General features: G+C 46.1%; 1 protein-coding gene across 3 annotated transcripts in view; it reads left to right on the forward strand.

The window, feature by feature from the left end:
- Window positions 1–14,420, forward strand: part of ERBB4 (erb-b2 receptor tyrosine kinase 4) — a 481,597-nt gene extending 467,177 nt beyond the window's left edge. For 2 of the 3 annotated variants that reach the window (XM_072342440.1, XM_072342439.1), the window contains exons 26-27: window positions 10,892–11,189; window positions 12,765–14,420. In XM_072342440.1, the coding sequence (XP_072198541.1) occupies window positions 10,892–11,189; window positions 12,765–13,201 (735 nt within the window). In that variant the 3' untranslated portion in view covers window positions 13,202–14,420. Of the gene's footprint in view, window positions 1–10,287; window positions 10,336–10,891; window positions 11,190–12,764 lie in introns of all 3 variants that reach the window. The other variant, XM_072342441.1, reaches the window with a different exon arrangement.
- The last annotated feature ends 669 nt before the right edge of the window (window positions 14,421–15,089 follow it).

Raw genomic sequence — 15,089 nt, forward strand, 5'->3', positions numbered from 1 at the left:
ACAGTTCCATATTCACACCCTGTTCTGAGTTGGTTTGTGTGTGAAGGTAAACAAAAGAGCTAAGACACTGAAACCAGGTCAGTATTCATACTCTGACCTACACTGGTGTTTTTCTGCCTCTCTTGGATAAAGCGTTGCTTTTCTGCAGTGAGGCATTGCTACTGTTCTTAAAGGCAAGGAGTCTAAGAGAGGTCTTTGCAAGGGGCTGGGTTGTAATTGTACTGCTAAGAAGTGCTAAGCACTTCTTCTGCATCACTGGATGGCTGAGAAGGTTAGGATGGTGCATGTTTTAGCAATTAGCAGTTTCCCCTTCACTGCAACAAGAGTTTTAAGGGCTGTTGCTGATCTGAAATAAGTCAGTTTTAGTCCCAGCAGTCTCTAGACAAGTTTCTTCTCCTTCGATGCCAAATTTATGAAAGAAATGACATAAGTTACCTTCCAGAGCTGCGCACTTGCCTGCTTCTGTAAATCATTGTGGCTTTGTGTTACACAGCAGAGTTCTACCAGCGCAAGGTAGCCAGTGTGCTCGCTGGGATATTCATGGCAAGCAAACACAGAAGTTTATTATAATTGCATGAAAATTCAGGCACCTTTGTCACAGCCTTTGCCCAACTTTCAGCCTCACTATTGCAATCTGCTTCTACACATCATCCCACTGAAGTTAGCAGAGCCTCACAAAGAGACCCTGTGCCTTCATTTTTGCCACTTGGCGAGGCTCTATCACATTCTCGATGTGATGTCTCACCTCCGCAGCCAACAATTTCCCATCTTGGTTTGAGACTGTGATCTTGTCCCGCTGAAGTCAGTGGGAGCTTTGCTTTGCAATTCAATTTAAAGACAGTAGCTGCTCTGTATCCTCTTTTCAGTAACTCCTACCACTGGGAATTTTTCTTTACCATCATATGACAATCTACACTTTGACGCAAGTTTTCAGGCTCTGAGATGAGTTTTCGAACCTGAAGTTACTGAGAGCAGCTAAGGGACAGAAAGCGCACGCTCAGCTCTGTGTTTCTGCACTGCTTCTATCCTTGTCGTGCTTTTTCGTAGGAGCTTCTTTACAGAGGGGTGATTGTTCAGGCAAAAAGGGGAGATGGATGAAGAAGTTGGTGTTGAAAGCCCAGCTGATTTATAACAGCGCTTGCTGGAGTTGTCTGTAGAGTGACTGCTATGCTGTAACAGGATTAACCTCAGTCATTTAGAGACTTGTCCAGTGTCTCAGATTAGCTTAAGTCTCGGATCTATTTGCTAACAGAACTGCTCTCCTAAATGCAGTGCTAGTGCTGCTCTACATTCAGGCCACGGCATGAGGTTGCTGAAGGGGCTTGGGTTGCACTAAAAATTCTAAAGAATCTTTGCTGTCCCGTTCTTGGTATTCCAATGGAGATTTGTGCTGATTTAAACTAAAAAACACTTCTGTAAGGCAGCAGTGTACACACATACTGTCCATAGTGCAGTACCAGATGTCAGCTACAAACATCACACAGAGTTGAGAGGTGCAGTCAGATCTCTCTACCTGCAGTTGTCTGATTGTATCTTTCTTTGTGTTTCCTTCAGATAGTTTGTGATTTATGCTTGTTTAGTGTAATGAATGTTGATATTACACAAACTCATTATGGTGCCGCTGTAGCCGTAAATGCCAAATGAATTGATACAGCGTAGGTAGTTTGTGTTCACTGCGTCTGGCAAATTAAATTTTATGGGAAGACTGCCAGGCAATTTGGTGAAGTAAAACACACAAGAAACTACACGATCCTCATGTCATCTCAGAGATGAGAAGCTTGTAAAGCCCTGCGTTTCCCATCTGAGTTGTTCTGGTTGTTGTTCTAGTGAAGAAGGAGCGGGTTGCATGATGGCAGGGTGTTGCTCTCCTCTGACAGCTGTAGTCAAACGCTGTGGCAGCACATCAGGGGACAGAAGTTGGCAGAGGGCTGTGAGGCTTCTCTCAGCTCATGCTTAGAGGACCTGAGAAAGGGTATTTGCTTTCTAGGAAATGCACTGAAGTTTGTCTAGGGTGATCTCAGTCCTAAATCCTCACTGGATGAGGTGTGCATGAGCAGCACCTGCCTTTCCGCTTCCACACGAGGGCTATTTGGATACGAATACAAAGCACAGAGCTTCACCCTTAGAATGAAAACAGGAGAGGAAGAAACCTGGCCGCAGGCTTCCAGCTCCACAGGATGTGTCACATCCTTACTCCTGCAGGGCTGAGATTTACCGAAGGTGTGAAGTTCAGGCACAGCTTCAGCACTTCTGTCACATGCAACCTGCTTCACAGCAGAATCTCCCCAGGTCCTTTTGTGCCAGGAATGGAAGTTTGCCCACCCTCTAAACACGTAGCAGTGCCCTCTGTTACCAAGTCCTTCCTGAGACTGATGCAGATGTGAAATAAAAATTAGCATTCTAAGCTAAATTGATTTCTTCGTGACATCTGAAGTCCTCGGCTGCAATTTGGGCTCTTTGGCTTTTTCCAGCTTTTATTTTCCATGGTCTGGAGATATTCTAGAAATATGGAGTTTTAGAAGCTCTGTGCTTCTGAGAGATAAGCTGAATCCTCAGCAGCGTTTCCATGAGCACAGTACCCCAGCTAGCGCCCGAGTGTCCTACATTCACAGCCATTAGATGATTCATTCAGGTATTTGTAACAAGTACTGCCCTGTGTGCACAGAGATAATACTAATACAGACAGCGCTCTGTGTACCCCATGGTGCTTTTTGCTCTAAATCCTTGGCTAATTCCTCCTGAAAACTGTCTGTGCTGTTTATTACTCACCAATGCTGTCTCTGTAATTTTATCCCATACTCTGTGTATCACGGAATGCCTGCCAACCCAGCAATTAAATATCAAGCTCGCTTTTCAGGATAGGGCTTTAATTAATATGTCCAGGGAGACTGCTCTGCTTGGTTACAACAGAGCCTGGTGTGTCAGATGCCAGCTGTTAGCTCCCCAGCAGTGCCTGCTGTGCCATCCCCGCCGTCCTGGCTCAGCACTGGGGGTGGTGGTATCTGGCAGCTCAACATCTGTATGTGCCTCTCTATGAAAACCCATTCCAGGCAGAAACCAGGTGAGAAGTTCCCTTTGTGATGAATTTGATCTAGTTTCTACATTTGATAAGCAGCCGTTTTCAAATTACAGGGTTGCAAAGGAGAAGGCATTTTACTTCAGCACAGCATCTCTCCTTCCAAACCTTATCGTGGACGTAGGGACTGTTCACCCAGTGAGATGACTATAAGTATTAAGTGACTGTAATTCAGCACGTGAGTAACACTGCTGAATTTCTTAGATACAGAGCTCAAGTGGTAGATCAGATCTGAGGTCCAATAGGACCTCCTGTACAGACTGAAATCCAGCAGACTTGGAGGGTGGAGGACTGAAGGCAGAGCTCACCTCAGTTAGAGCTGGAGGAGAGAGCAGACAGAGCTTGTATGGGGGTACTGTACTTGCTGGTGTTGGTAGGCTGGCAGTTGGTTGTAGCTGCCATTTTCTGTAGCAGAGAGGGCAGGAAGGAAAGTCATGATTTGCTGGTGATTATCCTTGTATCCAGAGCTTTGTTAGTGATCAGCGTTTTCCCAGTGCTTGCATTTTTTCCATTTTGTTGTCCCTTACCCAAGGTCTGAAATGAGCTCTTTCTCCAGGCGTGTGTTCTGGCCACGTGGGGCCAACAGTAGGACTACTTCATCCTGAAGTAAACAGATAATTTGTGTGAAGAGATATCAAAGCCAGATGGGGTATACAAGCACTTTGTCTAGCCTACTGGCGTACGATCAGACAGGGACTCCTGTCTCCTAATTTCTGTGCAGAAATGCAGCTTGAGGTGCAGTTTGTCTTCTCAAATGATTGTCTCGATCGTATCGTTCGTGATGGGAAATACATCACTGATATTTTTCTAATTGCTGGGCACCTAGCACAGACTCTTCGGCAGGGTTTGGATCCTGTTGCCGTCCACCACACGCTGTTTTCGTGCTAGATTAAGGAGCCGCCAATTGTTATAAATCTCTTCTACAGGAGGGGCTGGATAGGATAGCACCGTTTATACATGTTTGTTAAGGCAGAGAAACCTTGGTGTCTGCCTGCTTTGAGTTAGGTTTGTTGGTGCCATTTGCCATCTTGCTGCTTCTGCGATACCTTCTCAAAAATAAGAACCACACTTTCCCTTCGACTTGATGCTCCTGAGCACAGTGTCAGGATGTCGTTTCACGTTTCTGCTTTCCCTTTTATTCAGTTTCTTTAGTTCCTTCTCCCTAAATTTGAGAGGTTATGAAAACCTTCCTGAAAATTTTGTAGTCTGTCTTCTGCCTTTCTGCAGGGATCTCCGTTCTGTAGGCAAGCGTCACAAAGAACTCTGCAGCACCTAAACCCATTATGGACTTGACAATGAACTCCATGTTGTATCAAAGGCTTTCAGGGCATTTCAGAAAGTTAGGTTGACATCGTCTGTGCTTTAGCTCTCTTGCTTCTTGAAAAACTGCTCGGTCTATTAGGAGTATTCAGATTCTACATGAATCCATCCCGTGTTTAGTCAACCATCCCAAATGTTGCACCTACTATACCTTTTTTCTGCTGGGAAGTACTTGATATACATCTATACTCTCTAGATGTCTACTTCTAGTCTGTGTTGGAAACAGAGAGAGCACCAGGCCGTCATTGTCTGTGAAGAGCAGGACTAGAAGCAGAGCGGCAACAGTCAGCCTCATTTCGTTGCTCAGGGTGAGTGAAGGAGGAGGAGCAAACATGCAAAAATACTCAGTAAAATACATTAGATTTAAAAATGTCAGTCTTAATAATTTACATGAGAAAGGAAAGCTATTCACAAAACGTATATATTTAGAATGTGAGTATTTAAATACCATTTTTAAAGTGTTCTAAGGTCTGCCAGGGGGAAAAAGAAGAAAATTCATACAGAAGTCTCAAAGAGAATAGATGATGCCCGGCTCTTCACAGAGAAATCTTTGAGAGCGTTTTATGGCAATTAGTCTCTTGCTTTGCAGCCAGGCCAGTTGAAATCAGAACTGGTTCTCAGGGACTCAGCCCTTTTCAGCCTGAATAGATTATCAAGACCAGCTTCTTAAATTGCCTCGTGGTTTTCCAGGTCAAGTTCCTGAAAATGGGAGTTGGTAAATGTGTTGGCTGTTTCTTGTCAAAACCAGGCTCCTAGATGCAGGGATGGAGTCAGACTTCAAGTGCTGAGTAGCATTTGGGGTTGAATGTACCCTTTCTGCCCATGTAGGACTCCCTGGAGGCCTACAGTGAGGGAACGCTCCGTGGAATCGGTGTGAGAGATGGTAGCTGTCTTCTGCTTCGGACTGTGATGAATGGCATGTAAATGTTCTGAGCTCGGGTTAGAAACTGGTTTAAAAACAGGCAGCATCTGCTTAAGCCATGAATAGCTGCTGGCTGTGTTAACAGCTGAGAGAGCTTGCAGCTGATCCATTTTCTTCCCCACAAAGAAAAAAGTCAATAGATATAAAGAGAATAAGTAATAAATATTTCTACAGTGCACTGATGAGGCATTCTTGGAAAAAAAGCAAGCTAAACAACTCTGCATAATTCAGTAGTTGGAAAAAATGGACTAAAAGTCAGGAAATAATTATGAGCTGGGAGAAAATGTTCCTCGGTTTGGAACAGAAGCTGTTTCAGAGGAGCACCAGGCAGGAGCACGGGGCTGTGGGAGGGCGCAGGGCATCCTAAACATACCTTCAGTAGGGACAAAATGCCAGCACAGCCTGCAGTGCCTTTTGTTAGCCAGAGCTCAGGGTATGCCTTGTGCATTAAGTGATGTGCTCTGGAAGGGGGGGTAGGGGAGAGGAGAAATAATTGTGGAAGCTATAAAAAGGCTCTCCAGAAGATGCAGTGGGGAGAAGTGGGAGGAGGCACAGATGAAGTTTAGATTTAGAATGTTAAAAAATGATTATTTTATCCAAATCAGTTGGATGGTTATTTCTTTTAGAGTATTATTGCCACCAGCACCTCAGCCCTGCTCTAAATCAACTCAGCGTTTCATCAAGAAGCCTATTCTTCACTATAAGAGACCAAGAGTGCACAATTACGGGTTTCTTTCCCCCTTGCATAATAAAACTGGGAGATTATCATCAAGTTTCTATTCAGATTTTAGGGAGGCTTTTTTATTTTATTTTTAAAACCAATCTTTGTCTGTAAGAGCTCCCTGTTCGGGCCAGCATGCTGTAATGATAACTGCTGTAAAGGCTTCAGTGGAGATGTGCTCTATTTCATTCTCAATGAGGGCTGATGGCATTTTGAGAGGCTCAGAATATCCTTTGATTACCATAGAAAACAGACCGGGGAAGATGGCGATGCAGAGCACGGCATGGGAGGGGGCTACAGCTCAGAGTGCTGCTCATCAACTTTCTTTTGTTGCTTTTCTTTCTTTTTTTTTCCTTTTCTTTTGGTCTGCAATGCCGCAGTTGCCAGTTGTGACCTTGTTGTGGGTTGAAGTCCCATGCCCCGTCCAGTTCCTGTTTGAGGACTTGCAGGTTTGCACAGAAGGGAGCTGCAGTGCTCTCGCACAGTGTGGAATCGGCCCCACGTTAGGAGGTGCCGTGTGCTGCAAAGCACCTCCGGGCCTATCGAAAAAAGGAGTGACAGAGAGCTACTCGTGGGTGACAGGATGGATGTGACAGTAAAAGAGACTGAGGGAGCAAGACAGAGACATGCAGGCTGCCTTTCCTGCTTCCCGAGCTGCTCGATGCTCACTGTGTGTTCGTACAGAATAATAAGGAACAGGAATTTTTGCATCTTTGCTCTTGTGTTGTGCTTATATCAAACCACGGATTGTGCCAGCTGTTTGCTGAAGGTTGCATGGACGAAGGCTTCCCAGGTTTGCAGGATAAGGAGGTTTCCAGGGAGGGTTTTTGTGGCAGTATGGCAGCACGCAGCCTTTATTCCCTGCCGGGCTGTGGGAGGAGGGGCTGTGGCAGAGCCCCTTTCCTGTGCTTTTGTGTCAGTCATAAACAGGTGGTTTGCAGCACACCGTGCGTCTCACAGCGGGCTGTTTTCATCGGTCATCTTCTTGTGTTTGACTCCCTTACTTGGTGAGGTTTTAAGACAGAAGGACGGTATGTGTCTGGTATTTTCCAGCAATAGCACAGGAAATAGTCTGCACGATATTTAGGTATCTCATTTCCTGTACCAGTCAGCCAAAAACGTTTGGTATGTCTCAGTTATGATTTATGCCATTGACTGCTCACAGCCTGTACAATATTACTCCTGGACGGCTGCATTCAAATGTGGACATCACAATGTGCGTGGTCTGCTCTGTGAGAACCTCTGAGTCTGAAAGCAGGCAGATGTGATCAGTGAGTCATCTGCAGCAGTGAGTTAAGTTAGCACTGAGCTGCATCGAGGTCACCAGTGAAATGTCTGCACTTAGAACGAACAAGTTCAGGGATGCTTTAAAGCTTCTGTACGGGCCAGGCATGTACGGTACATACATTGGGCACACGGTATCATACGGACAGCTTCAATGAGGACATGTTCCAACCATACTTGAAGGCTGCAATGTTCTTACCCATATAAAGGAAGGAGGAGCTTTTGTAGGTGAGGAAACTTATACAAAACTATGCTTCCCCGTTTCAGAAGAAGAAAATTATCAGACCAGCGTAGTCTTGTGAGTACTCTCCAGGTCAGGGCACGTGTGACAGAGAAGCTGACAGCTGTCCATTCCTCTGGCAGTCAATAGGTCTCATTTTGCATATGTTCTTTTGCTTGAAGATGCTGAAGTTTAGGGTGTGAAGTTCCAGCATTCTCAGATGCTGTGGGGACCACCAGCAGTATGCCAACCGTGCTACCTGTGGACCAGCCCTTTGCCTGCAGCAGAGCCTTTTGGTGGGGTGAGCTGCCACTGTCCTTGCAGTTAACAGCATTCCCCTTGTGCTCGGTGCTGCTCTGACACCATTTCTGGTGTCAAAGCTTCCTTCTTCAGAAAGGTTCCTTGAGTTCAGGAAGCTGCGTGCGTTCTGCTGGAGCAACCAGTGTGTGTGATTCTTGAGGGGCAATGTAAGTCTTGTATTGCATCTGTTAGACCAAACTGCATGCTTCTGTTCCTGTACAGCTCAGCTCTGAATGGGGGCCGGGACCAGAAATCTCCAGTGCTCTGCCAAACCTTCTAGCCTTAGCTATACAAACAGCGTTTCATTTCTGAGTAGCATTACACAGAGGGCAGCAGGACTGCTCCCAGGCGGAGGTGACTCCTCTAGCAGTGCTCTTTCCCAGCTGAACTTCAGTTCAAATCAATTGCAAATACCAGGCTGCTCCCCTGAAATGTAACCAGGGTTTGCTCAGGGCAGGTGGGACAGCTCATGAAGTGTGCTATGTCTGCAGCTCCCCCATAGCAGTCCTGGCATGTTATTCACATCCACCCGCATACAGCAGCTGTCCTCTTTCTGAGCTAACTGCTGCGGTCTCGGTGCTTACAGCAAGTTCTGCTCTGCCCGTTGTGCTAGGAGGCTGCAGCTTGGTGGCCTGAGCGTGAGAATATGATTTGGTTTGAAGTCAGGTGAATATGGTTTGACTTGGTTTTAAATCAGTTAAGGAGCAAAGAGGGTTATTTCTGAGTGTACGCAGACCAGGACAGAAATGGCAAGGGGCAGTGTTGCGGAGAGGCCTGAGATGTGGAGTACAGGTCAGTAGAGGTGGGCAGTGGGAAGGTCATTGCTCTGCTCCTGCTCTTTGGTGTGGTTCTTTCTGTATATGAGCTGCTGGCAGGGAGGGAGCTGGTTGTGGGGTGCCTCCGGTTTGGTTCAGGCATATGCAGGCTTTACTACAGCCCTTTGCTTGTAGTAAAGAACAGTTTTGCAATCGCATGAGCTTAGCAGACTGCTTAAGAGCAATAACATGTGGTGCTCTCAGACGTGTGTGCACAACTCAGTGGGCACAGGGCAAGCAAGCTGTGCAGCTGTGAGGATGCTGCTGGCAGGCTGTGCTCCCTTTGGGACTGTGTGGGCATTGGGGTCCAGCGCCACTTGCATTTCATGGCAGTTTAATAGGCAGCCCGAAAATACTATGTCCCTGCTGTAAAGGAGGAGGTGTTTGCTTTTGGGAGGCTGTAAAAGCAAGGAATTGGAAAATGAAATTAATGAATAGAAAGCAATAACACAAACCAGTGTTCACCTTAGTGTTATTGACGTATCCTTTATCAGGGCTCATTTTACACGTGCATTAGTTGTTACAAGAGCTGGTGTGTCAATGGTGGTTAATGCCAAAGGGCCTATAACAGCCTTTAGGGCACATTTGCTTGTTTTTTTTATATCTCTTCTCCCTGATGTCATGTTTGTGCTGAAAATTCTATCTTGTAGTTTTACAAATGAAATCTCAGGCACTTTTTTGCTAGGGCTGCTCCCAGGCAGTGACAAGTGAGAGGCTCCTTTTGGAGGCTGTGTAGGGCTGAAGTGTAGACGGCTGTGTGCACACTGGAGCCAGGAGGGAAAGGAACATCAGCTTTATTCAACGTAGCGTTTTTAAATGCAAATTGAAGAGAACCAAGAAAAAATAAAATAAAAGAGGCACAGAGTAAACTGGATCACGCATACAAATGAAGCTGTTTAAGTTTTTCTTGCTGAGATCCAGATGTGTATTCTGCTCACAGTGTGATTCATGTACTTACCGATAACAGTTAGTTGGGGCTTTCAGTGCTTCTCTTGGAAACCCACAAAATGATGACATCACGGTGCAATTAGCAGGCAATTTAAAGGCATTTAAACAATTATATCGCATTTTCAGCCTGGTTAATTGGCACCACAGCTGTTTTCTTTGCCTCCTTTTTTGGAACAGCAGCCACAGGGCATTAACTCATAGGGAAAAACAGTAAAGGATTAAAAAAGAGTGCAGACACCTGTGGTTCTGAGAAGAGCCAAGCTGTAAGGATCTGTGCTAAGAGTGTTGCAAGACATCTATGTTTAGTACAGAGCCAAGGGGGAGGCATGATGAAATAGCATCGCTGTGATCTCAGTTGGCAGGTCACTAACTGGGGAGGGTCTGGTCAGCAAAAATAGCAATAAATGCATTAATGCTAGTCCATTCTCTTCTGAGGCACATACATTTTCTCCTTCATTCACTGCTTGTTTTCTGTTTCCCTTCCCTTATTCCTACATAAATGTCTCAAAACCCAACACTGAATGCAGTTTGTGTATGTGTAACTCGGGTATCTCTAAGGTCAGCTTGGATTCGTCTTTGAGCTCAAGGGATCCGCATGCAAAATCAGTGCCAGTATTTCTTTGAAAAGCATTTAGGAATCAGGCTTGGATGAATCTGTCCATTTTTCCTTCCTGTTTATAGGTCACGATGTCGAAATTTCCTTGCACACCCTTGCTGAGAAGCAGAATGGTAGGTTGAGTTGAACCATTGAGTTGAGGTGTTTGTGAGAGCCTTGCTCACAGCCCGGTGGAGCTGCACAGTGTCTGGGTGGCGGTGTGATCGGTGCTGCGGGACACCCTGCGAGCAGCCCCCCCAGGAGAAAACCAAGTTTATGTAGCATAAGGTTTAAGGGTTTTGTTCAGAAATCACAGGAGGTTTTCTATTAAGAAAAGGAGAAACTGTGTTTGCTCATCTTTTGCCGCTGTGCATCTCCAACCTCCACGTCTGCGTAGATGAGTTCTGTACCTCATTTCTAGGCTCATTTCCATCCATCTTCCCTGCAGCCCTCCCTGCACTGATGCTCCTTCCAGGGAAGGGACCTGCTCAGCAGCACCAGGCAGGCGGATGCTTTGCTAGACCTGCAGCACTGGAAATGTGGCAGCCTGCAGGATGGATGAGGATTCTCCTGCCCTGTGAAATGCATCATTGAGCAGCTGTGGCAGGAGAGCCAAAGGCATGCCTTGGAGTATAATCTTGTTTTCCTTTAGAGAGAGTCCTTTCTAAGATGCCTTCTCTTTCCCAACAGAACCAGTTTGTGTACAGAGATGGCGGTTATGCTGCAGAGCAGGGAGTACCGATGCCATACAGAGCTCCTGGCTGCATCATTCCAGAAGCCCCAGTTGCTCAAGGGGCAACAGCAGAGATCTTTGAAGACACCTGCTGCAACGGCACGCTGCGGAAGCAGGTGGCCACACTGGCGAAGGAGGACAGCAGCACCCAGAGGTACAGTGCTGATCCCACGGTCTTCATACCTGAGCGGGTGATCCGGGGAGAGCTGGATGAGGATGGCTACATGACGCCAATGCGAGACAAACCCAAAACAGGTAGGAGTTGGCTTTTCCAGAGAAGTTCCCCATCACTGCATTCTCTATTTTTCTACCTAGGCAGCTTTACACATGAAAGGGTTTCATTCGCTAACCCAGCAGGACTGAAACATTCTGACTTGATTAACATTTCTTTGCGGGGGGGATTCCGTTCTCTTTGCTTAACATTCTGCTTAAGAAAGCTGACTGTGCTATAATGTCAGGTTTGGTATTTCCCCCTTCACTTTTTGATGCTGGAAGGGAACAAGAGAGAGGAATGAAGAAGACAAAGCAAAAATAAGAAACCAACAAGCCCCCCTCATCCAAGAACAAATATTTATGCTTTTTCCAATAATCTTTCTTTGTCCAGCCATGGTCTCCACTCAGCTGTTTATTGATCTGCTTTATCGTCACAGCATTGTGGTTGGTAAATGTCAGGTTGAACACACCACAGAACCTATGTGCATAGGTGGCATTTTACATCCAAGAGAAGTTTGGGATGAAAAGAATGCCGTGTGCTTTGGAAAAACCATCACCGTGAGGTGCAGTGTGCCCATGTTAGTGCCAGCTCAGTGCCATGCTTCCCACTTGGCCTTTGTTTTCTCCTTTCTTTTTAAATAGCGACAGCACCGTTTTGCTTTGAGGGGATGTGTTATTAGTCATTTGCTTTCAAACATTTGCATTGGCTTTAAAGAAATAATCAAAGCAGATGTAAATGCCAAGTAACTACTGAGTTTGCTACAGGATTTGGAAGCCTGTTAATACACAGTGGAAACAGAGGGGGCTGTGGGACATGTGCACTTGTAAGCTAAGGCAGCCAGTGTCCCTGTTTCTCTTCCCTTCCCAGCTTCCTATTTCACTTCCTGTGTACCTTCAAACCTTTCTGCAACCGAGACACATCTTTTTGTGGTGTTAGCCCACAGCAGATGTTTTGAAGGCACCGCAACCTGCGCCAGCTGTTCTGGAGCTAATGTTAAGACTCTTCTGTACCCTTTCCAGGACTCACTTAAATTATTTTTCATAATGCTTCAAGGTCCTTTGCCCTTCAAGGATGGAAGCTTTTTAATCAGGCAAATTGTTCTATTAGAAATGAAGCTGTCTTAGAAGTTAAGCCTCTGCACAAAAACCATCCCTGAGGGCTAAGATTCCTGTAGAGCTTTCTGGATGGAGCAACTATGGAGCAGAGGGTTTGAGTGAAATGTCCAAGGTTGTGCAATCATCCACAGGGCCAGGAGCAGCTCTGTGCATCTGGCCCTGTAGATCATGCTCCAACAGGAAGGCCAGGATCGGACGAGGCATTCTCTGTGGTTCAGCATGAACTGCAATTCAGTTTACAGCTGTGCGGCTATTTTCGATGAGTCACTGTTTCCCAGGGTCCCAGCTCTTTATTTTAGCCCATGTTGCCTGTTTAGGTTGTAAACTCACTTTTAGCAAGAGAGCGTGCTCAACGTAGATGGCACCTGATGGCACCTGGTGTTCTAGGAACAGCTGGGGCAAGGAGACTGATGGTAATGTAATAATGGGGCTCGCTGTGTGGATGCTCTTCTCTTGCTCTTTGTTGATGGATATTCTTTTTTTTTTTTTATCTTCCCTTAGATTATCTGAATCCAGTGGAAGAGAATCCGTTTGTCTCCCGGCGAAAGAACGGAGATCTCCAAGCTGTGGACAACCCAGAGTATCACAGTGCTCCGAACGGGCAGCCCAAAGCAGAGGATGAGTACGTGAATGAGCCATTGTACCTCAACACTTTTGCAAACACCTTGGAAAACGCTGAGTACCTGAAGAACAATTTGCCAGAGAAAGCCAAGAAGGCTTTTGACAACCCAGACTACTGGAATCACAGCCTGCCCCCACGAAGCACTCTCCAGCACCCGGACTACCTGCAAGAGTACAGCACAAAATACTTTTACAAACAGAATGGACGGATCCGGCCCATTGTGGCAGAGAATCCCGAATACCTCTCCGAGTTCTCCCTGAAGCCTGGCACTGTGCTGCCCCCGCCACCCTACAGACACCGGAACACAGTGGTGTAGTAACCGCGGTCCTACAGAAGTGGAAAGGCAACCCCTTCTAGCTGCCTCACTCTCCCTTCTCTCCTCCCTACTTCCCGTTTTTCCTTCCATGAGCTTCCTCTTCTTGCCAGTTCGCTCATTTTTGCTATTTCCAAGTGAAAGGATGTCCTGGAGTCATTTGTGGATCAGGTTCGGAACTAGAAAGGAAGGAAGGAAGGAGACCAAAAGGAAGAGTGTACAGCCAGTGTTTCTCACCTTCGCAGATCAGAGGAGCCAGACAGTACAGAAAATCCACAGCAGTGTTGCTCGCTTGTCAAGCTAGTCTCAGTGATTCCACCCAGACGCTGTTGCGGAAGCCACAGAGAGGCTGTCTCTCTCAGGAGGAACAGATAAGTCCGTACAGCATTCCTGGAAATTTCAGTGCAGTTTCCATTAGGGGAAAAAATGGACAATTTTTATATCATGTGTAATAGCACAGTAATTGAGACTGAGCATTCAGTTTCAATCTCTAACACTTTCTATCCCAGCAACTGAAAAAATGGCTAGCTTGGCTTTTCGTAATCATTCAGATCTTCATCGTGGCTTTCCCAGAGATGATGATGTGACTCCGAGAGCCGGCGCCGTCCTTGTTCTGAGCCACACCGTGATTCTGTGCCACTTCCTGACCGCAGAGACTCTGGCTCGGAACTTGTGCGTGAAATGACCATTTTTGTATATGTGCCAACAGGACAAACATTTTAAACAGAAAAATCCTTTCGGAAATGAGTAACAAAGCCCCACCCCCAGCGTGTTCTTCTCAAACCTAAAAGACAGGCCAAGAAATCAAGCTTTGTACGTAGAAGGCTCAGTTTTCCCGTTTTATACCTGCTGAATGTGGGTGCATAAACACAAATGAATTCTTCCCTCTTTTTTCTTCTTTGGGATCGCGAAGGTAGCTGGGGATGCTGTCAGGCAATGCTGAGGACAAAATGGAGCACTGGAGAGTTTGCTGTGGGTCACGGAGTCAGCCCATGTCTCTGTGGGGTGCTGGTGGGAAGGGTCCTTGAAACTGGAAGAAACAAAGACACTGGACTAGAGAAAACGCACATAGAAGTTCACTGGAAGGTTAGTTTGCACTTAAGCTCTGATTTTATTTGAACTGTTTTCTGGATTTTGAATGAAGCAATATGGAAGTGACCAGCAAAATACAAAATAATAATTTTAAATTTCAAAAAAATAAAAAATTTAAAAAAAAAAAAAAGTGAATTGTATGTAAAGGATGACTGTGGAAATGCCAAAATGAAGCAAATCAAGTCTTTGGTACAACGTCCACCAGTTTGGAGGCGCATCGCATTGACTGTTTCAGAGAGCACAGTGACACAGAAGCCAGCTCTTACCGCTGCCACGCGAAGGACAGCACAGCGAGCCCCGGAAGGGATCTGAGGAGGAGAAAGGCTTGCTCCAGCATGTAGCACAGTGCAGAATGCTATTTTTTTCTAACAGGGGATTACTCTGTCACAGAACACAGTGTATACATGACATTTGCTAAGTCCGCGTGTGCATGACTCACAGAGCTTTTGCTCACAATATGTGAATCGGTACAAGTTGGCCTCCCTGTGCTCGGTTCTCCGTTCATCAGCCTTGGTTTTTAGGTAGACACCCATACGTCTCTCCTCCTGTTGGGAAGGATCCTCTAGCCACGGTTTGAGGTCTGTTTAGCAGATGGGAAGTGAGGAACACAGGCCAGTGCTGATGGCTCACTCCTGGTGCGTGCCAACACCTGCTGTGTGAGCATTTGTGCACCTGGTTCCCACCAAAAATGTGCAGGCTGTGTTAGGTACCTGTGTAGAGCTGTCTGTGTCTCATTAAGGCTTTTAAAAGGGGAGGGCAGTGTTACAGTTTATGCACTTCAGTACTTATTGATGTCAAG

This window comes from Excalfactoria chinensis, chromosome 7 (genome assembly GCF_039878825.1).
Source record: "Excalfactoria chinensis isolate bCotChi1 chromosome 7, bCotChi1.hap2, whole genome shotgun sequence".
Classification (NCBI taxonomy): Eukaryota; Metazoa; Chordata; class Aves; order Galliformes; family Phasianidae; genus Excalfactoria; species Excalfactoria chinensis.